Source organism: Drosophila melanogaster, chromosome 2R (genome assembly GCF_000001215.4).
Source record: "Drosophila melanogaster chromosome 2R".
NCBI lineage: Eukaryota > Metazoa > Arthropoda > Insecta > Diptera > Drosophilidae > Drosophila > Drosophila melanogaster.
The window spans coordinates 13,593,636-13,619,048 of record NT_033778.4 but is presented as its reverse complement, the minus strand read 5'-3'; the positions used below and the strand labels follow the sequence as shown (position 1 = coordinate 13,619,048).

The following is a 25,413-nucleotide window of genomic DNA, read 5'->3' as shown; positions in this document are numbered from 1 at the left end:
TTCCATAATTATATAGCTTACCACTTGACCTACTCAATCTGGGTTCGATTGGGTTTAAAAAGATTCATTTGGGTCACATTTGCATCGCCTCAATCAGAGTTAATCTGTTTATATTTTATTTAAACTAGGGAATTGACTAAAGAAAGTCGCCAGAAATGTACACAAAGCATTGCAATCCGCAATATGTATTAGAATATTACTTCTCGCCAATTAAAATTTAAATTAAAATCCCAAATTATCACCGGTAAGCCTGTACTCGATAGTATCCCTTCAAAAAACCTCTGCAAAGTCCCAGCATATTTCCACATTCATTACATGACATGAACAACAACGGGCACAGAAACAAAACAGGAAATTGCTACTTAAATTCAAAGCCAATCTCTGTGTTGGCAAATGTTTTCAAAAATAAGCCAAACAGAAAATAAAAGATAAAAGCCGAAGACAATGGCGCGGCCAAAATATGGCAAGGGCCCCGAATAAAATGGTAATGGAGTTGGGGAAGCTGGGAAACTGGGAAACTGGGAAGAAAAGCGGGGAGAGACTGGGAAAAACCGCCCAAGTAGCGACGACATTTAGCGTTTTAAATCAGATTATTCCACAACAACTGTCAATAATGCAAACGGCGAGGGCAATGGGAAACCCGAAACCCTCGACGAAAAAGGACCTTCTCACCCACCTCGCTAAGCCAGGCCAAATGAGCCTTTTTGCCAACCGCAAAACGAGGCGAGAAAATTGTCACCGAAATGCGACGGCCATCGAATTGTGTAAATCAAAAAAATAATTGCGCCTGATAACAACATCAATAACAATAAGCGACGCTACCCCGAGCAAAATCCAGAAATCCAAAAAAAAATAAAATAAAAATAAAACAATAGAGTCGACTAGGTCGACCAACGGATACCCATTAAACAGCTAATAGGATTGTCAGACTGAAATTGCAATATTATCTTTTAAATATCGATAGAAATTAAAACCAAACTAATTTAGTCATTTAAGAATGATCGTGTCCAAAATGTTTATAGCCATAAAAACGGATGGAAATAAGGACGAAAATACGGACATGTCTAGATCGACTAAGTTAGTGATCCTAATATGTACATACATAGTTCACATCCAACCAGGTATACCCCTTTTAGTAGACCAGTAAGGGGTATAAAAAGAATCAAAATAAAAAGGTGTAGCCACCACGAATTGCACACAATAACCATAAAGGATAAGGGATAACGTTGAAAGGGGTTGAGCCTGGAGGGATGGGCGTGGCTGGTCGGGCCTTGTCAAAATACTAGACTAGAAGTCGGGGGTTTCCGCATTACCCGATTCTCGGTTTCCACAACTCTGGGCCGTATTCGGCGCTATTACCCCCGCCGACGGCTAATTTATGGCTCACTCTCTTAAAGTTTTGTTCGAATTTCGGGCTCGTAAATCTTTTCAACACATACAAGCCACACAGGGCACTCCATAATACACTCGACTCGGCGAGTTTACTTCACTTTATGGATAAACCCCAGCCCACAGAATCACCAGAACGCTCTCGACTTCAGCACTTGGCGTTGCCTTTATTTACTTCATATTAATATTAAGTTCATTGTGTCAAGCTGGCAGCGCCGATTCCTTATCATTTTGTTTTCTTCTTTTTTTTTTTTTTTGAAATTTTTATTTTTTCTTTTTGGCTTGTCGTCCCCTTTTTAATTTTAGTCGCGCGAAAGGACAATGGCGGAGCGATGAGAAGGACACTTCTCACTTCTTCGGCTTGTTTGCCGCACCCGGGCCAAAAAGCTTATCTCCTGGCTGCCTGGCTGCTTGGCATTTACATTCAACGCTTGACAGCTTCCTTGGGGTTTCCTGCTCCTTACCTACCTACCTACTCTCCCCATTCGCTGCCAAACCCTCCTCATTCGTCCTCATCCTTCGACAGCCACGCTCATCCATTCAAGACGAGTGTGAGAAGATTCGCCTTTGTGATCCGATATCTGCGTGGTTTTCCCATTTAAAGCGCCTTAAAGTTGTGCGCGAATAATTATCGGCAAATATTTGCCCACGATTTTCATACATCGGATAGCTTTATGTTGCGAAGGAATTGCAACATAAGACTTTGGTTAAGTTATCAAAGGCTCCGCTCTGCTCGGTGTATGCATACAATACATATACATATACATTGACTGTTATCAAGCCTTTGTGTTTTACGAATAATTACGTATTCGAACTTTTTTTTTTCTTGGGAACTTTTTACTTCCGGCTTTCTTTGCCATTACAAGAAGTTGTTGTGAGCTCCTGGGTAGTTGGACATTTTGTTGCAGGAACTTATCATAAGTCGATTTACTTATCAGCTTAGTTGTAATTCCAATGTTCTCTACTTTAACGAAACAGCCTAACTGGCTGCAATTCACAATCTAGCTTGAATTAAATGTAAAGATTTCCCTTTGAAACTCGATAGCAGTGTGTGTTTTTAAGAATGAAACCGCTTTTCATACCCCTTTTGCAACTTGCAAAAGGATTCATTAGCTAAAGGAGCAAGTGCTACAAGTGCGATGCTCAAAATGCTCAAAGTTAATTACAATTGACCAACCCTTGACACTCATTTAGCACCACCTAGAGAGCTCTTATCGAGTCTGTCTTGCTCTGTCAACGATTGGTAAACCTGACATTGCGCCAGATGTGCCTAAAGAAAAAACACACCCGAAGTCATCAAACAAATAGCTATATATCATAGCTCGCTGATAATAATAATGCGGCCTGATTAAAGGCTCGACACGAGAGATTTCCCGCCCACCCGCTGATAGAGGCTTAGTCCTTGGATATCCTGGGGAAATCCTGGGGGTGCGTTCCTTGATCTGCTGACTTTCGCTATCCATTGTAAAAGTCGAGGATTTCGGGTGCTAGCATGTTATTTGCATGCCGCGAGTAACGTGCGCGTCATCATCATCATAATCATCAGCGCCGCAGTCATCATCAAAGTAATTGCAGCCACACTCCGCGACAATCCCCAATTGCTCCATTGGAGCGTGCTTGGAAATTATTTCACAATTTTTAATAGCTTCAGCTGGCGCCGTGACTGGGCTAATTTCGGGGTCTTGCCACACGCAAATTCGGGCTTCTGGAGTTTGGCGGAGACAATCGCACATTTGGGAGCCCTTCAATCCGATGGGGGCACAGGCACTTGAGGTTAACCCTCGAATATGTCTGTCGGTTGAGGGGATTACCCTGGGTCGTGTGATTGCTAATGAGTTGGGTAGTTTATTACTGAGACTCCTTCAATGCAGGATAAGCCTGCGAAAAATGTATCAAAGATAAATTAATTACTTGTTTCGTATTATATTTGGCATAGCCAATAAAATCTAGTAAAGTAAATGTATTGCAAATGTTCTTGAGATTATGAACCTAATGTCTTTCCATCAAGAGTTGTTACAGAAATGTATATTTAAGAGATTCACCTTGTTAGAAACAGGTTTTGTTTTTCTATACAATTTTTTTTTTTTTTAAGATATACGCAGTAAAATGTAGCTTGCTTTAGCAAAACATTTCCACCTAATAAAATCACAAAAAAAAAAGGCCATCAAAAATTGACATTGGTGGACATATCAGTCGAAGGACATATACACCATTGACTTCGGTCCATGGGCATTGGCTTTTCCGGCTAAATTTGAACAGGAAAAAAGGACCTCCGTTTCCAGCCGACCACATCGAGCAGCAATTTGGAAACTTCAGCTCAACTCGGCGGTTTTTATGGCATTTTATGGCCACTCCTCCCCCCTCAAACCGTCACTTCTTTCGGCGGCTTGCCAACTGTTTTGGGCCATGGCCATTGCACATTGGTAGGAGATATTCTGACATTTTCCTGGCCTTTTGTTTCCACTGGCGCTCTTTAACTTGTTGTTGTCGCATCAGAGCAAATTGAGTTAATTATCGTGTCGCATAATTAGAAAAGTTAAGGCGACTGGCCGAAAAGAGTAGCGAAGTGTACCCAAGTTGGCCATTGGCATTGCCATTGCGTGCGGGTGGAAACCTTAATTTCACGCTCTTATGCGGAAAACGCATTTCAATTTTCCTAATTCCAGTTAATAACTCAACAAATAAGCCAGAAGGCAAAGAACTTCTAAATGCAAATATTGATAGATACTTTGTTGAGTGTGCCAAGTAACTCAGGCGAACTTCCTCTAAATGATTATTATGGCCAAGATGATGATGGCAAAATGCACGAGAAGCGTTGGCAGCGGGGATAAAATAAGTAGCACGTCTAAATATGAAAAGCACTTGGTTGGGCTCAAAGGGGGTTGCGAAGGGGTTAAAAATGATTCAAGTCGCCTTCACTTTGCTGCCAAGCCAAAGACAAACATTCCAAAGGCAACCAGACGGCGACGGAAAGAGATGCCGCATCTGGCAGTTGGAGCGGTGCAGAAAGAGATGGCGCGATTTGTGAACGGTGGGCGGTTGACGGTGGGTGGTGGCAGCAAGGGGTTAGTAAGTAACTGGGCTGACTGCCCGGGGGCATAATGACAATTACAGTTACCGCGTGCCACGCAGCCAAAGCGAACTTTTTACTTTGGGTTTAAGCAAATAAATCCGTCCGAAAACGGTTTCCATTCCACCCACGCCTTGCTTCATTCTATCTCATTTTTCCTCTGTGTTTGTTAGACTTGCCTTACACTGAAAGAAAATTTTGTGAACGTACTGAAAAATGCACATTTAGGTATATATGAGCAGTGGTGTTTCTAATTCAAAGAATCCTTTAAACAGCAGACATACAAAGTTACTGTGCATAACTTAAAACACCTATAAAACGCATACAAATTCCGTTGCATACTTTTGGACAGCTATGCTAATAGGAATTTCTGAACCAGCATGCTTTTTTCTTAAGTAATTAAATAATATAAATATTTCGCTACTAAACTATACTTTTTTTTTACTTAAGTTGCTTAACATTTATTTGTAGATGAATGATAACAGCTATGGATTTTCTTTCGGTGCCATTTGGCATCCATGCTCAATGAGACACAAACAAACAAGCGGCAACAGCAGCAGCAACACCATAGAGACCGATGTTGCTCAACCCCCTCGGGGGTCGGCTGCCAGAGCCAAGCAATTCAAAAGGGGTGAATAAGCTAAACATGACCCCCAGCGATCCACGGATCCACAGATAGTGGGCTGGGCCATAGTGCTGCAAAGGCGGTGGAGAAGACTGCGAGAAGGATACTGCTGGCTTTCATGTCTCCTGTGGCGGCCATCGACCACGAAAATAAAGCGTGGCAAATACAAATAGAAATAAGTCAAAATGTATCCAAGGGAAACACATTCGCAGCGGAAACGGAAACGAAAGCGGAGAAATGCGTCAGTTCACTATGCTGTATGTGCAGCATCTGCTGATGTTTGCTTAATGAATTGAATCTTCTATTTATATACTTCATTTTTTATTTCAACATTATTATTTTTTGTAACACAAAAGGAAATACACGCAGATAGACAGCGAAAAAACAAACAAATGAAACAATTAAAATTAAATGCACCCTTGGGAGTCGCAAGCAAAAAAATCCTTATCGAGGGGGAAAAAAGCTTACAACCGTAGTCTCAACTTGACAATGCCCTCGCAAAATTAAAAACAATAACGAAGACATTTAGGAATGCCAAAAAAAATTAAGAAGTCGAGTCCATAAGAGCCCTAAACAAAAGATTTGTAAGTCCAACTTAACTGATCTGAGCAAAAATGGTAACTAAGTTTTGCTTAGAATCTTTTTGAAATTAATCATAAATTATTTGGCCATAAAGAAAGTTATCTTTTCTGACCACAAAATTCGGTCTTCTAATGGACACAAGAAATTGAAATATTCCGTTTTTTATGGTTTTGGGACACAATGAAAGAGCGTTTTTTCTTGGCAATTTGTTTATCGTGCCTTTGATCAGATTTGCGTATCCCAAAACATTTACGCTTCGAAATCAAACAATTCATCACGAGGCACATGGCACAATAGAACTTTTGTATGCGCTCCTAAAACCGCAAAACCAAATCATCATCAGTTTTATCAAACAACCCATTCATCCCAGACTAAAATACCATTTGATAAACTCAAAACAAAAAATGCGGGAATTATAAAAACCAAAAGTGGGGGTTGCCACAAAAAAAAAACGAGACAAGATTGGACAATTGCATTCGCTTTCGATGGAGATCCTGCGGTCGCACGCATAAATCTGTTGCTGTTTTTGATTTCACTCGCCGCGGATAATGAAATTAATCGTCTGTAATGGTTTATTGTGTGCGGCGATGGCGAAGTTGGTTTTCTGTTTTCTGGCCAGGCCAAAACGGTCCCGGCCAAGCCAGCCAACCAAAAATGACCGACGGCCAGATACAAATTCGTTTTGATTGCGCCGTTTTTTTTTTTTTTTGATTTTTTTTATTTGTTCTTCGCCACGCAAAATATATTGAATTGCCATTGGAATGTCGCGTTGCCATAAATAAGTCGCTCTAATGGGGCGCGGTCCATGCAATTTTTGTGATTTAGTGGGGGCTTTTGGGTTCAAAGCTATGCCATCTAGGACCCTCGTCGCCAAGTCGTATATCAATGGATTACTTTAAAATGTCGAACCGACTGTCACGCTTCTAAACTAATAATGTCGTAGTAATCGGCATAAATCCATGAAAGAAAATCCCATTAATCCGACCCCCGAGACATCAACATTTTTGATGTGCCCCCCATCGAAGTGGGCGATGAAAAGAAGAAAGGATATTCTCACAGGACACCAGCCACACGTCGGTCCCCCCCTTTGGTCTACTGTCTGCGGCTTATAAGCTTCATTCGCCGCCGCACACTTCAAATTCAAATTACTACACATTATATAATATCCTGCAGGCGCTCAACACACCACACGTTCTTCGTGATGAAAGGAGGAGTTCCTAGAAAGTGGGCGGCAGGACATGTTGGCACAATACGAACATAACAACGTAGCCGTAGGGCTGGAAATGTTCATGCCGCTCGGACTTCAGTCTTACCACGTGGCTTTCCTGTCTCCGTTGCTTCATTTCAACTTGGTAGTTGATTAACAAGACATCATTTGAGTTTAAATACACACAGTAGTCGAGGTGTAGGTGGGTACAGTGGGTGAGAGAAGAAATTTCCCATTGTAAGCGTACATCTTTTAAAGGTGTTTTCAAGTTTAAAAACCTATATATAGGTGTGTAAAATTATGCAACAAAATTTTTTAATTGCATGTTCTTAAGATCTATTATGAACCTTGTATCATTTGTGAATTTTCGTTACGCTTTTAGCTTAATGAAGTTACGATATAATAGTCTCTTTTTTTTGAAAGTACCTTTTTTTCCAAGCCTTGCCATTGTTTTATCGCACCATGCCTTTTGTGCTCATAGAACTTGGTGGAAAATACTTTTTCCAACAGTTATTACAACGAACGCTCCACGTAGCATAACTGGCGCACACAACTGTACTTTCACACACAATTTCAAGTTATAATCAGTGCTCATTATTATACCAGACACGTTTTCAGATTTCGCGTGATTATGCGCCGCGGCTCGGCAACATCTTTGCGAGTTTTTGGGCAAACACGCAGGCAGGCGGCCATGGTGCGAAGTCAAGGAATTAAACTTGAAAATAGCTTAAGAGATACATTCTGTGTATCCAGCAGATAGGCGACACGATGAGCATGTTGCCCAGGTCCTCTGACCGAACTGTATATGCCTCGGTATCCTCGACGCTCAGACCATAATGCTTATTGTTGTCATTTGCCCAGGCGCTCCAAGTTGGCGCGGGTGTGTGGTGGGGGACCGACGAAAAGTTGGCGAAAAATATGCAAATTATAATGAAAAACTTGACACTTTACATGCAAAGCAACAGCAAGAACAACGGCGATGGCGAGGTCGAGATTTTCCGGAATGCTTTTCGGCCCGTCGTCAGCCCTTCAGCCCTTCAGATCTCGGTTCTTGGCCTCCTCGCCGATTCAAATCTGTGGCTGGGCGATAAAGCGGGCCAAATGAAGCGCTCGCACTGCCTCCGCATTTTAATTAAGCAAGCAGCCAAATAGCAGTAGTGCCACCATGTACTTGCCCCACCAACACCGGTTGTTCGTTGTTCGTTGTTCGTTGTTGGTTGTCGCCTTCGTGCGAAAAATGGCACAAAAGCTGGGTGGTGGTACTGGTGGCACTGGTGGTGCTCATCACCACTGGAGATCCCGAATTCCCGTAGCATTTGCATAAAGTTTTGCTGCAGCTGCAGCTTTGTTTCGCCGGCTTTTTGATTCCATCCACAAAAGTCAACGAATGTCTTCAGAAGCTATCAGGAACTCGAGGTGTCAGGCAAATTATCTGGCTTTAAATAAGGCAACTTGGATACGCTGTGAAACAAATTGCAGCTGGATTTTAAACATGAATATGTAGATGTTGCACATTTCGAATGCGTAAGGTTGCAGTATTGATTAACATACATTTGAAACTTGGAAACTGGCAAAGCAACCAATTCATTTTAAAATGGGCTTTGAACCATATAATACAGCATACTTCTAAACAGCTTTACAAATTAGTTCAAAACCTTGAGCTAATGGCTAATGTAGTAGTAGTTAATTTTTTAGAAAAATCCAAAAGACCCACTTATGGCCAAAAGAATGTCGTAATGTTTCTCCGCTGCCAGTTTAGTCCCACTTACAATCAACTTTTACAGCTCTTTTAACTCCAAACCTCGAAAAATTGGCCAAAACTTTCTACGATTTCATTCGCACACACTGAAAACACGCACACACACACACACCCACGCACACAGAGCAATGGAAATTATGGCGGAAAATTACCTTAACGAAAGGGCTTCCGCAGCACTACGACTTTTGGGGCACGGTTGCAACCTTTGCGACCCAACTGTACCCGCTTGTAAGCCACTTGTAGTGCGGCAATGCCAGTCTCTGGGCCGAAAACAAAAGCAATTAGATGTCGCCAACTGGCTGACTGGGATTGTGAATGGAGATTGTAGATGTGGAAGGGGGATGGGGATGGGGATGTGCCGCAGGAAGTTGAAACGAGTGGGTTAAGAGCTGTTGCCAGTGTGTGGGTGTAGTTACGTGCGTGTGTGTGTGTGTGTGGCAGTGTGAGTTTTCACGCAGAGACCCAGTAAAAGTAAAAAGTTTGCCAGCGCGATTTTCTTGGTGAAACTATAAATTTACAAGCCACAATCAGGGGCGCCTTCGTGTTATGTGCGTGTGGGCTTGAGAGTGTATTAAAAAGCGTTCAGGTGAACCACCTACGTGTTACCCACCTGTCCCAGTCCCTGTTTTTTTTTTTTGTCCAGGACCTGACAATTTTCAACACTTGAGCGTTTATTTTGCCGGCTCTACAGCTCTGGTTCTTGTTGTTGTTGTTGCTGTTGATTTTTATTGCCATCGTTGGCGTTGTTCAACGTTAGTTTTAAAAACTTTACCGCCGCCCGGAGGTCCATTGTGAGGTTGATGGGTTGGGTGTGCTGATTGTCGAGGGTTAACATTGGGGGCTGTTGGGGCATTTATCTCCGCCATTTGGTCCCCTCGAATCCTGAATGGATTTTAAGTGGAATAAGTTTAATGATCGAAATTATTCAACGTGTGCTTTGTGTTTTGGCAGTTGTGCCTGGTTTATGCTCGGCTTAAAGTGGAACAGTTCCATGTTTATGACAGGCTGAAGTTTTGGGGCTTGGTAAAATAAACATATTTGGCTTAGTGCTGCTAAGTGTGTTCCAAGTTTATCTAGCTCTAAACAACCTAAACATATTCGGATTTCGCATAGTGATTTGTTGTTGATTTGTTCAAAGGGATTACTGACATATGGCAGTGCGTATTGTGAAGAGATTTCTCTTAAAAAATGATTGTTTGAAACAGCTTAGCACTACGTCTTAGTGCTCCAAATTAAGCTGACAAACTTGTCAAACCAAAAAAGCATCTGTTTTCAATCTAAATTATTTTGTATGAAATACAGCCCCACCATGCGTGCTCCTTTAAGAATTCCGCTTTTATGGCGCCCAACGTTTTGGCGCTTGAAGATCGCTTATGGTTACTCAAAGGATGTCAATACCCTCAAGCGTTTGGGCGCCAGTCCGCGAAATGTACGCGATCACCCCGAAGGATGTACGCCCCAAACTTTGAACACAACTGCCTTCACTACTCCCGATTTCATACACCCATCCACCTATCGGATTGTGGATAAAAAGGAGCAACTTGGACCCAAGGCAGGAAAAAAGCAAACGTACAAGAATCCCGAGTACTACAGCTATTATCGCTACTCGTACTACGAGCTGAAGACAATCGTGGATACCATTAAAAAGAAGCAATCATCTAAGAAGTAATAACAAGACGCACCAAATTAGAAGCACTGAAAGAAATTTCATTAATAAAGTAATATTTATTTTCCATAGCTGTCGAAAAAGAAGTATTTTCATGAAGCATTATTACATATCATCCAAATTATGAGCCAAATAATATCTCCAGCCCATAGAGAACAATTTCTGTTCTCGAAATATGCTTGACCCACTATTTTCGCTCAGTGTACGAGCTCCTCCGCTCGGTGACATGCCGCCTTATGACACTAATCGTATTAGTTGGCTGGTCGTTAGTTAGGCGGTGCTATCTGCCCCAAATGCGATTTCCGCACAATGAGCTGCTCGTCGTGTCCGTCGTGCAGTTTCCGGATTACGTGCGGCATTCTTCGCACAGGTGACATAATGATTCGGACTCGCCGGCGCCTCGCGGGCGTAATTAGAGGGAGTCGCGGAGCTGAAAGCGGCGCCTGACTTGTGTGCGTCGGACAAAAGATGCGATGATGGCCCCAAAAGGGGGCAGGTGCACCTTGTAATTTAGCAAATCGGTTTAGCAACTCATCGGGAATAACCGGCATGGATGCCGTGGGGAAATGGAGCTCCAGCGACAACACGCCTTATTAAATCTACAGCCATTAGCCTCTTACTTACACTTGTAGGCGATGTTCATAGATTTGGCGCACCCAGGTGGTCAAAGGATGTCAGGCAGGAGCCCCTAACTAAGTGAAAATATATCACCAAAAATACTCGAATGGGTCTCTTATAAGCGAAAAGGGTTTCCTTACAGTAAAATAAGTTTAATTGGGTAGATCTTAAATTTTCATTTAGAAATGTTATATCATTTTTCATATGAAACACAACTAAATGAAAAAAGAGGTAAGAAATAATATATGTTCACTTTCGTTTTAAGAACATAAAAGATCGAATTAAATACAGTTCTATAATTTAGTTTCAGTTTGCAAGCAATTACGTAGTACATATATGATATATAGTTAATAATAAACTTAATAATATGCAACTGGTAGAGGAATTTCTCTGAGTGTGGCTTTTAATTGAATCCCATTGTCGGGTGGCATGGGTGTGTTTGTATGGACCATTCGAGCGAACCATTCCCATTCACACATCCCATCCATGGCAATTTATCAATTTTAATCGCATGCAAATTTTATGCAGGCCGCCATAAGACCCAAGTGACATTTGCTTTCGCTAAAGCTGGGCACACAATATTATTTCCAAGAAAATGTGGCAGGAGTATTGAGTGTGTGTGAGTGTGTGTGCTCAGTTCTCAGCTGCTCAGTTTTGTTAACAACTTTGGGCCATTCGACGAAGGGCTGCTGCTGAAATGGCTTCTGCTAATCACATGGCACTCTTTGTGATTGCGAACTTAACCATCCTGCGCAACATTTGCATTTTGGCAACATAATTTTTGCTGTTCCGAAGTGCCTAAGCCTGAAACATGGCCAAATCAAAACATTTGCATAATTAATGAGTGTGTTGGAATGCTTGGTGAGCCGCAAGCGAAACTATCAGTTGGCAGAAATTGGCAGAAAGTTCAAGTTAAATATGTAAGCCATGGCAAAACCAAATATGACATTACTTTCATTTAGTGCGTAGTTTTACTAGTCATAAGCTGATGAGAGTCTCAGTATATTAATTTTTCTTGAATTTATTTCTTTATCTATTTTAACATTTCATTTCTTTCATTTCAATATTTAAAAGATTCCTTTCGACTTTCCAAACAACACAGTCCACACTTAACGATCAAACTCTTAAGACATATATCTAGCTGTTTTTAAGTTAGTATTTCTTTGAAAAATGATTTATATAATAATTTGGCGAATTGCGAAACCCTTTGGAATAAATCAAAGTTTTCCACCCATAATCCTTCGCAGAATAGTTGCGCTTTTGACGTGGCATTTTTTCCGCATGTCTGAGGATTCTTGGCCTGAAAATGTACGACTAACGCTAATTTCCGTCTGGTGATTGATACGAGACCCCGGGCCAATGACACACGTCATCCATCATGGAAGACAATGGTTGGGCATCGTGGTGGAGCGGGGGGGATGGGGAAAATGGGGAAATAGGTGAAGGGAAACGCTGGGAAATGCGCTTATCATGTAACGGTTAACGGTGAATTGACTGGAAAAGTTCAAAGGTTTCGCCTTTGATTTGATGGATGCGAAACGCTGGCAAGTGCCTCAAGTGCAAATTAAAGCCACCGAATTGTGAGTTAAGCACATACATATATCGTATTTATATATATATATATGAGTAGCTTCCGGCTTTATTTTCCAATTTACAGTGGCGGCAAAAGTTTGCGGGACACGTATTGCGATGGCAGCTGGTTTGCTTAGCCGAAAAAGTTGGTCTAAACAAATGCGAAAGCAACACGTAAAAACAAAATTGCAAATAAATTTTAATTGTTTTGAGCAATTAAAAATTAAATTTTAAAAATAGTGCAAGGAGCGAGGCAAGCATTCCCCTTCACCCCTCCCCCCAACAAAATGCTGCACACAAATTTGCGTGCTTATTCAATTTGCGCAAATGTTTGGCAACTACGTGAGTGTGCGAGTACTTTTGCGACCCAGTGTCCAATGGCTGTACTACTACTACTACTACCACCACTCCTGCCGTTGCTCCTGCTAAACAAATTAAATTAGACAACTTTTATTCATTCGTTTGACATTTTTATTTGTTTTCAAACTCATTTTGCGAGAGCAAAGGCTGTGGGCTGGACTTTTCGCAAAATGTCAGCAGGGGCGGCTCTGTAGACAGTTGAACAATTAACAACAAATACAATTTGCAGAGTTTAGTTAAAATTTTTACCAACTGCTCCCATTTAATTGTTTCACTTTTCCCCGACGACCGCTCCTCGCCTCAATTGTTCGAATTTAATTAAATGCCATTTGCATAAATTCGTCATCCCGCCTCGTTTTCGTATGTCAAAGGAATACAAAATTATATACAATTTATGACACTTTCTTTGTCCAGCGAGGGAAGGCGGGAGAATCGAGATAAGACTGCTTATCGATCGCTGATAGCAATCAAAACACTCGGAAGTGCTAAAAATGTGATAATTATAAGTGTGTGGACTATAAAAATCGCAGAACTTTAAGTTCGCCCATCCAAAATTTCATTCACAAGCAACTATAATGCCCAATTGGCTTAAAAACTAATTTAATTAATCAAAACTCACTGAAAAACTCCTTTTGATTCACTCTGTTATTAAAAGTTAAGTTATTACAAGAACACCTTGTCAGAGTGAATGACAAATACTTATAGAAAACCTTGATAAGACGCTATCTCATTTCATCGATGCGTCGTTTTGGTTGCAATCGCGGCATTATCAGTTTGTCTCTTCCAGTGGCAACAACGAACCGTCCACTCGAAAAATATAGCAGAATATATTCGCCGAAAATAAACAATCTTATATCTTATCGGCAATGCCACTGAAATTTCATAGATTGCTGCTGCCGCTGCTCCTGTTCGCTTCTCAACTGCTGGCTGAAAGTGAATTGTTTTCCTTGGATTGATCATATATGAGCATACCTAGCATTTCATTATCCAAATCCTCATGTTATTGCAGTTCCGCAGTGCTTTCACTTCACCTGGCTTGGTGCCTACTCGAATCACTCGAACATTCACACGGAAACCTGTGAGTCCAGAGTTGGTGACTTTAATGAAATACCCTGCGCAGAACCATTGGTTGTGACACGTAAGTATGACCATTTGCAAACACGTACGTATAACTTCTTATAATACCCTTACTTAATGTACCATTTAATCAGCCGAAGATACAGTGCCGGATGTAAAGGCTCTGTGGCAGAATAATACCGAGGATCGCGACAACTATCTGTGCCAAATGTCGCCGGGTCGTTCATGTGTGAAATACTCGTACATATTCAAAGGCGGAAGTAAGTCCACACCCCTTTCCATAATAAAGATATATATCCCAGCCGAATAATATACGAAATCTTTTAGTACAAAACATCACGTACATGTGCGCCAATGTAAACAGCACCAACGGATGCTATCGACAGACCCACCCAAGTGGTATGGTTGTGGAGGCATGTGTCTGCACCTCCCGGGTGGGCTTGATACCCTGTAATGGCTGCTCGAAGTCGCAGTGTGCTGTGCTGGGCTGGGCACTTTGTTTGTACGGCCTTTATCAATGGCTAAATAAATATCGCATAGTTTGAACTGCAAATACACACGATTTTGCCTTTATGTAATGTGACATTTCCGCTCTTTTGATTTTGACAAGTTTTTGCGCAATTTATGTGTGCACTCTTTTGTAGGCCATGTATTTTTTTTTTGGATTTTTTACAGCCGACTTTTTTAACGCCCCTCGATGTGGCCAAATAAACTGCCATAATTTATTAGCTCGCCCATTAATCAATGGCAATGGTTGATGATGACAATGACGTCCGTTGTGCAAAATGCATTTCAGTATAGGAATTTTGTTAAATAAATAAATGAAAATACTGTACATAAATCAAGCCACAAATTTTACCGGGCATTCATTTTGATGGGACTTAAGCTACTTTTTTTTTTTTTTGTATGACCCTTTTTAAGCCCAGTTACTTTGAAAGTATGAAGTGCATGCAGTTTGCATTCATAATCCTCTCGAAAGATAAGATTTTGGCAAATCCTATCAAGTTGTATTACAATTAAATTTCCCTCAATAATTACTTTAAATAAATAACAAATGGCCAGACATTGGTGGAAAGGGGCGAGAGTCGGTAAACAATGCAGGCGATAAACGGAAAACCAGAAACACAACTGCTGATGGGACACACTGCGTATGAGAAATGCAGCGAACAACCAACCACCGGGGCGTATGGGTAATGGCAACTGAACTACTGGAGTGGGGGGCGGCAGGCTGTTCCGATTGGGAATGCCACCCCAGTGGCACCATCGGGCTCAAATAAACTAATTTTAATGCCTTCCATTGTGGCCAGAGCACGCAGTGCGGCTCAATTGGGATGCGACTGCCAGCGCCAGATTGGCAATGTGGAACGAGTCGGTCGGAACTGGTTTCATCTCCCGAATTGCACAAGATATTCGAATATTTATTTATTTAAATTTTTCAGCTCAACTCACAGGCTAGGCCAAAATAATAGTGTCTGCAATATATTATAGTTATAGTTATAGGCAAAGGCAATATCATATATATCATCATATATATCATATATTAACTGAGGTTGTGGCTTAGTTATTCAATAAAAATATTTTTAAATAGTTCGATATTATTATTGATATTTTCTGTAAAATTCTATCTATGCTTGCCATTTTCTTTCAACACTATTAATTTGATCGCGACTGTCAATTTGCAATGCAATACATAAAATGACCAAAAAAAAATAGTGCAGAAACTTCAACAGCCATTTGTAAATTATGCCTTTATGCGTTTGTGTATTAACACTCGAAATTCAGAATTTGTTTTTTCCAACGCCTTTTGACAATATTTATTGAAATAAGTTCGTTAAAAATCCTGTTCCCAGAAGCAGTTTTTACTTTCAAAGAAACAGTAAAAAGCCTTTAATTATTTAATTATTCCTTTGAGAAGCAAAACTGATTATGAGCATGTCAAAATAACACAATTTGCACCAGTTGCAATTGAGCTATGAAAAAATAAAACATATTTATTTTATATCTTGCACTTTAATTTCGCACATATATTTCTAACTAGCAGCCAAAATAATCTCATAAGCTGTGCGGCATCTTTGCAAAGAACTTCAATGGCTTTTTTTTTAGAAAATTAGTAATTAGTAATAATGATAGAAAGTTGAAACTTTAGTGGGTTTGATTATGTTTAAGTCTGAAATATTTGCAGTAGACTTGGAAGGACTAACAGCTTAGAAACGCACTGTCCTCTCGATGGCTAATATTTTGGATTTATGCATATATGTAGTATGCATTAGGCGAATCAACCGATTGCCAGCCATGCCAGGGCTTATCCTCCAGCCGACTAAAGAGAGGCAGTGTTAAAAATAAATAAATAAACATAATTTGTGCAGTTGCCGTTGATTGGTAGGTGGTGGTGGTGATGGTGGCAGCAGGACTCAGACTCCCCCAACTCCAAAGTATCCCCAATATTTTGCCATGTTTATGCAGTGTCCAAGTTGTTGTTGGCTATTTGTTTAGCATTTTGCCCAGACAGTTTTATGTACCGATAGATACGAAGGGTGGCCAGTGGCCAACGCGTCGTATGCGTAATGCACAGTTCGACGGCGAGGGTTAGATGGGCTATAATTTATTTGTCTGTTTTATTGGTTGTTTAACAAGCAATAGCAAAAATAAAACTAATGATAACCGAAATGTGATAAGCGCCGAAAGGGGTAATGACTGATTGATGTGGAGATAGGAGGATTTGGGAAATTGATAGGTTTATGTTTTGATTTATCAGGGCGTAATTCGCTAATAAATGACCAAAAAGCTGGGGATTATTTGCGGCTTTTGCTTAAAATTAATTGAAATCTTGGCTTAGGTGTGGCAATAGAAATATTTTCATCAATTATTTTTTAGTAATTGCTCGTGAATCATAAGAATCAGTATGTTCCTTTGAACAACTTCTACTGCAGCTATGCCACATTTTGTGAAACATTCGAACCAACTTCAAGATGGAATTCAACCAGTTAGATTATTTTCCATGCGCGCACTCATTCATATTCACCGCACACGCTCAATTATTCATTGGCAATTTTTTTTGGTGCAGCTGCGATTGCAATTTGCAAATGAACCGGCCGTGTGTATTTATTGTGAGTGTTTTGAGGGACAAAAACAACTGGGCAAGAACGAGCCAAGGAAACCGCAAAAACCGCACCGAATTTAGCACTGTGCTTGACCAGAAAAAGCGATGGATTTCGTTCTGCGGGGGGTGGAGGGAGGTAGGGGTATTGGTGTTGCCTAGATCGAATGCATTTCAATTCAATGCCGCACGGTCAAGTGAAGCCTGTCAGGTCGCGGGGGTTGCGGGAGGTTATGGTGGGGCAGAAAGAGAGCGCTAGTAGCGAAAGGCGCATACAAATATCAAGAATACGCAGCGTGGCACATGACATTTCTTTGGTCATTTATACTATGTGGCATCGAATCGAAATGCAAATGAAAAACACCGCAGCGCAGGACCTGCCGTTAATTGGCAATTTATAGCAGATACCCAACCGCTGCCACGCCCATACCACCCCAACCCCCCCCCCCCCCCCCCCCGCCCACCTTGCTACACAGCCCATTTCCACGTGCTCGCTCAAGTGAAAATTATCATTTGCCGTGAAACTAAATCTACGTCGCAACACCAAAGGCAACAAAGCAAAAGGCATTGCTAGAAAAATGTACAGACAACCCGCAAATGAGAAAGAAGAGAAAGTAAAATGCTAAAAGGTACGGAAGCGAAGCGAAGCGAAGAACTGAGGGCATGGAAAGCCGCACAAAGTCGACAAAAGTTTAGACGGGGACAAACCGTCCGAGGCAACCGCAAAAGGCAATAGCCATCCCAACCACTAGGATCTTAAATCGAGCGGGTGGTGTGATATCCAAGGAATATATGTACATATATAGACGAAAATCGGTTTAATTCATTGCACAGAAGAGGGAATGCCCTGAACTAAGCTTGCTTTTCCTTATAAATTAATAAGAACTATTCGCTTAAATAGAACAAAAAAACATGTATATTACATTTAGGGGCTGTGTGTTTTGAGTCAGTTTTTAAACAGAGCTTAGAGCTCAGTAACACTTCATACCCAGCAGTCAGCATAGTCACTACAAAATGTCCTCGCAAATGCAGTGTCACTGTCGAGCATGCCGCCACAATGTTCCCAACGAGATCATCGACCTGTGCAGTCCACAGAAGCAGCCAGTGAAGCGACTACGCAGTGATCTCGGAGATTCGGATGAACCCTACATGTGTCCAATTTGCATGGAGAATGTGCGACGACGCCAACCAGCTGCCACGCCATGTGGCCACGTCTTTTGCTACGACTGCATTCAGAAGGCCATCGGAGATTATAAAAAGTGTCCGATGTGTAACAAAAAAATCATGTATAAGCAATTAACTCGAATATTTCTTTAAATCAATTTCCAGTTCTGTTTTCAGTTGCTACGTTATGTGTTATTAAATTCTTTGCCTTATTATTTATACACACGAATCTTTCTTTAAATCAATTTCAAGTTCTGTTTCAAATTGCTACGTTATGTGTTATAAAAATGTTATTGCTTTCTAAACGGTTCAATCAATGTGATACATTTATCTATCTAATAATTTCCATTTCGATTCAAATAGCGCATGGACTCCTTTCGCAAAAAAAAAAAGGGTACAAACATGAACCCAACCAGCGATTTATCGCATTTTGCTGTGGTCGGCATTAGTTACGCTGAATTTTATCACAATTGCAATTCTTTCTAGGCGAGGACACCCCGCCGAAAAACGTCGACCGCCAAAAAAGGATTTCATTTTCATCTATTTTTTGCCATCCCTTCTTCGCTGCCCTTTGGGCTGCAGCCAAACCAGGCCGATGGAGAAGGACCCTACACCGAACCCAAACCTGAATCCGCATCCGTATCCGTATCTGTATCTGAGTCCAGACCCACCGCTGCCTTGGCAACTGTCCGAATCCGAATCCCGAATCTCGAAATGCCCAACGCTAATTTCCGCGCTATGCCTTTAAATAATCATAATTTGGCGCTTTTTGTTGCTGGTGTTGCGACTACTACTGGTGCTGTAAATGATTAACGCTGCTACTGCTGCTGCTGTTGGATTTCGAGGGTTAATGGTCGGGGAAGACTCTTTAAAGTGCCCCACCCCCGACCACCTTCGACTTGCATATTTTCAAGCCTGATTGCTCATTAGCGAATTCATTTGGCTGCACTCCAACTCCAAAAAGGGGAAGTCCCCGAGTTTTATCAGTTAGCTGGCATTAAGTGCGGAGGGCAAATGTTAAGCGCTTAAAGAAAAGTCGATGGCGCAGATTCCCTATTCTGAGGTGGCAAAGTCGTTCAATTTTCACAGAATTCCATTTATGCTGAAGATTTTCTTAAGTAATTGAAACATGATCTTGTCAATTATTGAGCATCAGCTTGAGCACACCTACAAATCTATATGGATTTTATAAGGTTATTAAACTGGTTATATTTCATCAGATATATTTAGTTCTTTTCTACTTTTTAGTAACAAGCATATATGTATATGTAATGCTCATTAACAAGTTTTTTCTTATTACTAACTAATTAATATAATATGCAAATATTCCCTACGACCCTATGCAGTGTAGTGTAGCCCAAATTGAAAAGTGCTAAAATGGTTCAAAAATTATCACTTTGCATGGCCTAATGACTTGTGCAAAATGTCGCCGTATTAAGATTTTCGCGCTCTTCGCACTTTTAGCTGCCAAGGGGATCCTTCAAGTAGCATCCTCCCTTATCTTTCCCGAATCCTCGAGGAATTCTAGCTGGGAACGCAAATGTCGGCTTAATTGTCAAAAATTCGAGCCATGGAACGTTGGTGAGGGGGGAGGGGGGTGATAGTTGATGAGCTGAGGCATGAGCATTAACCCAGTTAACCCATTAAAGCCGTGTCATAAATTCAAAGCCACAACAGGACAGCAGCAGCAACAAACAGAAGGCGCCTTTTGCTTTGTGGCCTTTTGTGGGCCAGGCTTGGCCCCTTTTGCGACTCATTAAAGCCAACTTCACGCAATTAGGCTAATAAGCCGCCCTCGTAACAGTGCTGCAACAACAAGAAAAAGGGCCAAAAGCAAGATTGGCGTGGAGTGGGCTGTCAAGTTTATATAAAACACTTTCCCTGCGCTCCCATTTCGCATTCTCGCTCAATTAACTGAAGTAAGTAGCATTTGATGTGTGGAGGGGTCAAGCTTTTATAATTATAATGCTTAAAAAAAACTTAAATAATTTACTACAATGTGATCACTGTCCTTTTATACGGACAGACAGATCTATACCCTCCACTAGAATAACGAGATTATGCAATGAGATTATACGATTATTAAATAAATTAGAAGTAACCATAAATGTTGCACTTTAAAATCATTTAATTTTGTGCAGCTGGGAGACGATCCATAGAAGCCAGTCGAACTGCTTCCACCATTAATAACTGAGCTGGTCCATTTGTCCGTAAAACTGTCTTCAATGTGTCGTTACCCAGCTGCTCACGGAACACTAAACCAAAAATTTGGACATGGAGACAATATTGTGAAAAGAACAAACACCAAAAACGGGACACGTAACAAATGTAAAATAGAACGAGCAATGGTGGTAACTAGCGCCACAGGTGCGGACGATCCAGATCCGGAGACTACTTGCTTTCCGGACAGGCCATCTGATACAGGAACTGTACGATGGTGCGGGTGGGTCGGCCGGTCATCCGATCCTTGAGCAGATACGGCAGCGGATTGTGGCGTGTCAGCATGCCCACATTCCGGATATCAATGTGGGCCCAATCCGCGCATGGAACCAGTTCGTGCAGCACGGCGGCAGCAATGCAACTGGAGGCGGGACCAATGCCCCTATTGCTGATGTCGAAGGTGAGATTCGGGGTTACCAGCTGCTTGAAGTAGCGCCACAAGGGCAGCCTCCATAAACGATCTCCAGTCAGGCCGCCAGCCTTCTCGAACTGCTTGGCTATGAAATTGGAATTGGTAAACAATCCGGCAGCCGATTCTCCAAGGCCAGCACAGACGCCATAGCCAACGGTGGCCAAGTCCACCACCAGACGAGGCTTGTACGTCGTCTGGGCAAAGAGCAGGGGATCAGCCAATACCACCGTTCCAGCTTTGCTCACATCCACAATACCCATCGTCTTGCCATTGAGCAGGGTGACCACATCACCCGGCTTTACAGCCATTCCCGATGGCATATTCTCGCAGAGCGGCAGTACGGCCGTGATGTTTACAGGCAGGGAAAGGGCTGCCGCAGCTCGAACGGCGGCCACACAAACGGCTGCTCCCGCCATGCAGCCGCGGTACATATGCAGGCAATCCTTTGGCCGCAGGCACAATCCGCCACTGTTGTAGGTCAAACCCTTGCCCAACAGCAGAATGGGCCGATCCTCGGGTGCTGTGCCGCAGTAGCTGACCTCCAGGACCACCGGTGGCTCGCAGCTGCCTTTGGCTATCATTAGAAACGAATTGAGATGATTCATTTCTATCCAATCCATGGATCGCACCTCCACGGAAACGCCGCACGGACACAGGGCATCCACCGCCGATTGGGCGAATATGGTGGGGGTCATCTGATTAGCCGGCGAATCGCTCAATCTTCGAGCCAAGTTCTGAGATTCCGCCTTGAAGAGACCCCTCGTCCAGGCATCCACATCCGGTGAGTCGTACAGATCCAGTTTGGGTACCTGAGTGCGATCCTGCTTGCGCTTGTTGCTATTGTAACGCCAGATGGCCAGAGCACTGCCCTCCGCCGCCTGCTCCGGATATTCCATGGAGTCCACAAAGACTTCCGTGCAACCCTGCAGTTGCAATGCCCGAGCTCCGACGCCAGCGGCAACGCGGGCATTCTCCATACCCTCGTCGATATTCTCCAGGTCATTGAAGCCGGCACCTTCTTGGCCCAAACCCACCACAGCCACTGCCCGGAATTCGGCATCCACGTTCATGAAGACCTTACCCTTGCCCAGTTCCCCCTTGATTCCAGTTTCGCGCAACAGCTCCGAGACCTTGCCCTGAGTTCGGTCGTCGAACTTCTCGCCGCTGGACGTCATCTTGACCTCCTTACCGTCGCCCTCCTTGGAGTAGACGCCCACCACCACGCCCTTGATAACAGTCTTGTTGTCACACTTGTCTGCTAATCCCCTCCAGATTTGAGAATCCGCTGGCTGAAGTCTGTGGTTAAAAAGTGGTGTTCCAAACAGATTGTACGATTTCCAGGGTGCCGTGACCTGTTGATATAATCTTGGATTGCGCGTAAAAGCACTGATCATGCGTGTGGATGCCATCTTCGAGATACACGGTGTGTGGTTAGTCCTGGTTAGTCCGCCCTTGCGCACGTCTGGTTAGCTTTTTTAGATCACGAAGTGCCTAACAATTTTGGAATGACAGTTGAAAGTGTGTTCCTCTGTTTGGCCTAAGGCTATACTAACTAGATCATCCAAAACGGAGACAATATCTAACAGGCCCCCTTCGTTTGACAACAATTAATATCAAAGTACCATTTAAGAATCTAATTGAGGCCAGAACATAAAAACCGATCAATTACAATTGTAAAACTTTCGACATACATGTATTTACCCCGAAAAAAGTCATATATATGTATAAACATTTACTCTCCATCAGAGTCGCCTTGATTTGAGGGCTTGAGGCTGCCGAAGACCTTGGCTGGAATGGCCTTTTGTTCGAAGCGCAGTTTCTTCATGACCAGGCCTTCCTCGTCGGTTTTCGTGACCGCTGCACTGGCCTGATTCTCGTTCGTCATCTCGTTCTCCTCATCGTCGTCCTCCTCCTCATCGTCCTCGTCGCTGTCTCCAATGTCGATCTCATCAGGATTGACGACCGTATCCTTTTTATCCTTAGCACCACCCTGAGTCTCACCGCGCACAAACATAATATTCGAGGCCGCCTTCTCGATGGGCTTCTGTTTGGACTCGGCTGCCGCCTGGCGAGCTTTCTCCTCCAGCAATCGCATGGCATCCGGTCCAGCTCCTGCTCCAGCATCCGCAGCCGCTCCGTTGTTTGTGCTCAGGAATTGGGCGGCCATCATGTTCACCTGCGTATTGTAAGTGGCCTGCACAGAGCGCTTGATGCGCAGCATTTCGCGCATTGTGTCTTCGTTGCCGTGACGCACTTCGAACTCCTTCCAAGTTTGCCAAAAGTCTGCAGTGATGCGGGGATCACAAACCTGAAGAATGCAAACAATAATTAGATTAAGTGATGCATTAGAAATCTATATATATTATCATACCTGTGAGCAATGAGCATAGATGGCTCTAGCTCGATCCACTTCGCCCAACTTCGTTTCCAACTCAGCAAACTTAACGCACATGTGGCGCATATTCTGCTCGGGCAGCGATTCGATGGCCTTCTCATAGATCTCGCGGGTACGTGGCAGGCCATAGATCTCGGCTGCCTTCTTTATAAATATGTTGTACATGTCGAACATCTCATCTTCTTTGACAGCAGACGTGGCACGATCATAGACCGACATGGCATGCCGGGCGAGACCGTGCTCCTCTTCCAACTTAGCATACAGTAAATAAAAGTACTTAGCATGCTCGGGAGGACACTGATCCAGGCACTGTTCGAAGAGATCTCTGGCTCGCTCCAGTTTTGTGCCGCCATAGCGCTCCAAAAATTTGGTTAGATAAGAGTTCCAAATGTCGTAGACATTGGGCCACTTGAACAGAGAGATGCCCTTCTCATAGGCTCGGTAGGCTTCCTCAAAGTAGTTGTGCTCCTCGAGGAACATTCCGTAATTGATAATGATCTGTGGCGTACAGATTTTCAGATCAATAATCCGCTCGTAGACGGCTTTGCACGTCTTGAATGTGCCGAATGACTCCTCCAAATCCGCGTACATGGACCACACTTTTAGCGAGCGATGAAGGCGCGCCTGCACCGTTTCCGTATCATCATAATAGGCAATCTTTCGCTTTGGCATGGCCGTCGCCCTTTGCATCAGCTTGAGTGCCGCCTCGAACTGCTGTTGCCGTAACTCCATCTCTGCCCATTCGCACCACACCGCCGCCAGATCCTCTACTTTAACATACTCAACCTCAGTGCCGCGTTCGAAGACCACACGAGCATCCTCCACCTGTCCGTTGGCCTCGTAGAACTTGGCGAACTCCACCCAGAGAGTGTGTAGTTTGCCGACCGCCTGCTTCGGCTGCACTGTTTGCACGGCCTCGGTGTACGTACTGATGATCTCGGCGGGCTTGTCCTCGTACAGTGTCACCCGCTTGTGCCACTCGTGCACGTTGTGCGGATTCTGGCGCAGAAGCACACTATTCAACAGCAGCAAACGGCGCTCCATGAGGTATTCGAAGCGTGAGAGCCGCAGTTCAACGTCAATGTCGTCCTCCTCGGTGGCCGCCTCATTGGCAGCTACCTGCTCCATACGTCTGTTCAGCGAGAGTTCCTCGAACTGTGCGTATTCATCAAAGACTTGGGTGAAGTCTCTTACGGTGGTCACAGTTTGAATGGCTTCCTCGTATATATCTCTTGCCCGATCAAATAAGCCGGAACGCACATAGTAATCCGCCAGAGAGTTCCACAGGTGGCCCAGCTGATCGGTGTAGCGACGCAGCCCACCGCGAATGATGGCGTCCACGTTCAAGGAGTGCACCTTGTGTGGATTCTTCGAGATGAGGTCGCACAATTCGTTCCACAGCTGATGATTGGACTTGCCGTGTTTGGAAACGAAGTGCTCGTTGTCGACGATGTGCGCCAGCTGCTGGGCAGCTTCGTCCAGCCGATCTGCTTCCTGTAGGTAGTCCACATATTCCTCTGTGTCCTCGGGAAAGAGTTTCAGATATCGACGGTAGACTCGCAGTGCTGTTTCCGGCATTTCAAAGCGGCGTACAAACTGCAAATACAGTGGCCAAATCCTGCCGTGCTGCGTGATGGGCAGAGCCCTTAGAGCCCGATCGAAAACGTGCCGGGTGCGGGTAATCTTGCATTGCGAGGTCATGAAGGCACCGTAGTCCATCCAGATACGTGGCATTTTGTGCATAAACACCAGTGCACGTTCGAAGGCACTGTTGACCTCCTCGTACATGGGATCCGTGGGTATCTTGCCGCGCACCTGCTTCCTGCGAGTTCTCAGGTAATTGTGCCAGATCTTATAGCTGCCAGGAAGCTCTTTCAGAGCACGCTCATAGACCATGTTAACACCATTATTCGGCGCCTTCGCTTTGTGATCAATGTAGCGCAGCCAATGTTTTACGGAGTAGGCGTTTCGAAGGATTTCCTCCTCATACGGCACATCCTCCACTTCCTGTGTGTGAAAAACTTGATAGGTTAGTTGTGATTTACATATATTTCATGGTACTTACGAAATTGATCTCTAAATTCAGAGATTTTATCGTTTTTGTCACCATTTTTCGCGATTTTCATGAAATGCCGCAAACAATAATTTTCTCATGCGCGTCCCACGAAAACAGCTGATCGAAATGGCGTTGCCAGAAGGT

The 25,413-nt window shown here is 43.3% G+C and overlaps 5 protein-coding genes across 6 annotated transcripts; 3 read left to right on the top strand and 2 right to left on the bottom strand.

Moving 5' to 3' along the window:
* Positions 1-9,870: 9,870 nt before the first annotated feature.
* On the top strand, positions 9,871-10,376 carry CG12464 (uncharacterized protein). Its single transcript, NM_137049.3, has one exon. The coding sequence runs from the start codon at positions 9,924-9,926 to the stop codon at positions 10,299-10,301; it is 378 nt and encodes a 125-aa protein (NP_610893.1). The 5' UTR covers positions 9,871-9,923; the 3' UTR covers positions 10,302-10,376.
* Positions 10,377-13,393: 3,017 nt separating this feature from the next.
* On the top strand, positions 13,394-14,554 carry CG34236 (uncharacterized protein). Of its 2 annotated transcripts, none has more exons than NM_001299461.1 (4): positions 13,394-13,781; positions 13,858-13,986; positions 14,060-14,185; positions 14,253-14,554. In NM_001299461.1, exons 1-4 carry the CDS (start codon positions 13,715-13,717, stop codon positions 14,468-14,470), a joined length of 540 nt encoding a protein of 179 aa, NP_001286390.1. In that variant the 5' UTR covers positions 13,394-13,714; the 3' UTR covers positions 14,471-14,554. The 2 variants fall into 2 exon arrangements, with proteins under 2 accessions (NP_001286390.1, NP_001097303.2); NM_001103833.3 differs by having other exon boundaries at positions 13,614-13,781; positions 14,253-14,475.
* Positions 14,555-17,949: 3,395 nt separating this feature from the next.
* CG43058 (uncharacterized protein) lies at positions 17,950-18,404 on the top strand. Its single transcript, NM_001259373.2, has one exon. It carries the CDS (start codon positions 18,037-18,039, stop codon positions 18,337-18,339), a length of 303 nt encoding a protein of 100 aa, NP_001246302.1. The 5' UTR covers positions 17,950-18,036; the 3' UTR covers positions 18,340-18,404.
* Positions 18,405-20,298: 1,894 nt separating this feature from the next.
* On the bottom strand, positions 20,299-22,372 carry S-Lap5 (Sperm-Leucylaminopeptidase 5). The gene has a single exon (NM_137048.2). The coding sequence runs from the start codon at positions 22,225-22,227 to the stop codon at positions 20,578-20,580; it is 1,650 nt and encodes a 549-aa protein (NP_610892.1). The 5' UTR covers positions 22,228-22,372; the 3' UTR covers positions 20,299-20,577.
* A 119-nt stretch (positions 22,373-22,491) lies between these two features.
* Positions 22,492-25,405, bottom strand: fand (fandango). Its single transcript, NM_137047.3, has 3 exons — positions 25,279-25,405; positions 23,190-25,220; positions 22,492-23,126 (listed from the first exon to the last, which is right to left on the bottom strand). Exons 1-3 carry the CDS (start codon positions 25,321-25,323, stop codon positions 22,551-22,553), a joined length of 2,652 nt encoding a protein of 883 aa, NP_610891.1. The 5' UTR covers positions 25,324-25,405; the 3' UTR covers positions 22,492-22,550.
* Between the last annotated feature and the right edge of the window lie 8 nt (positions 25,406-25,413).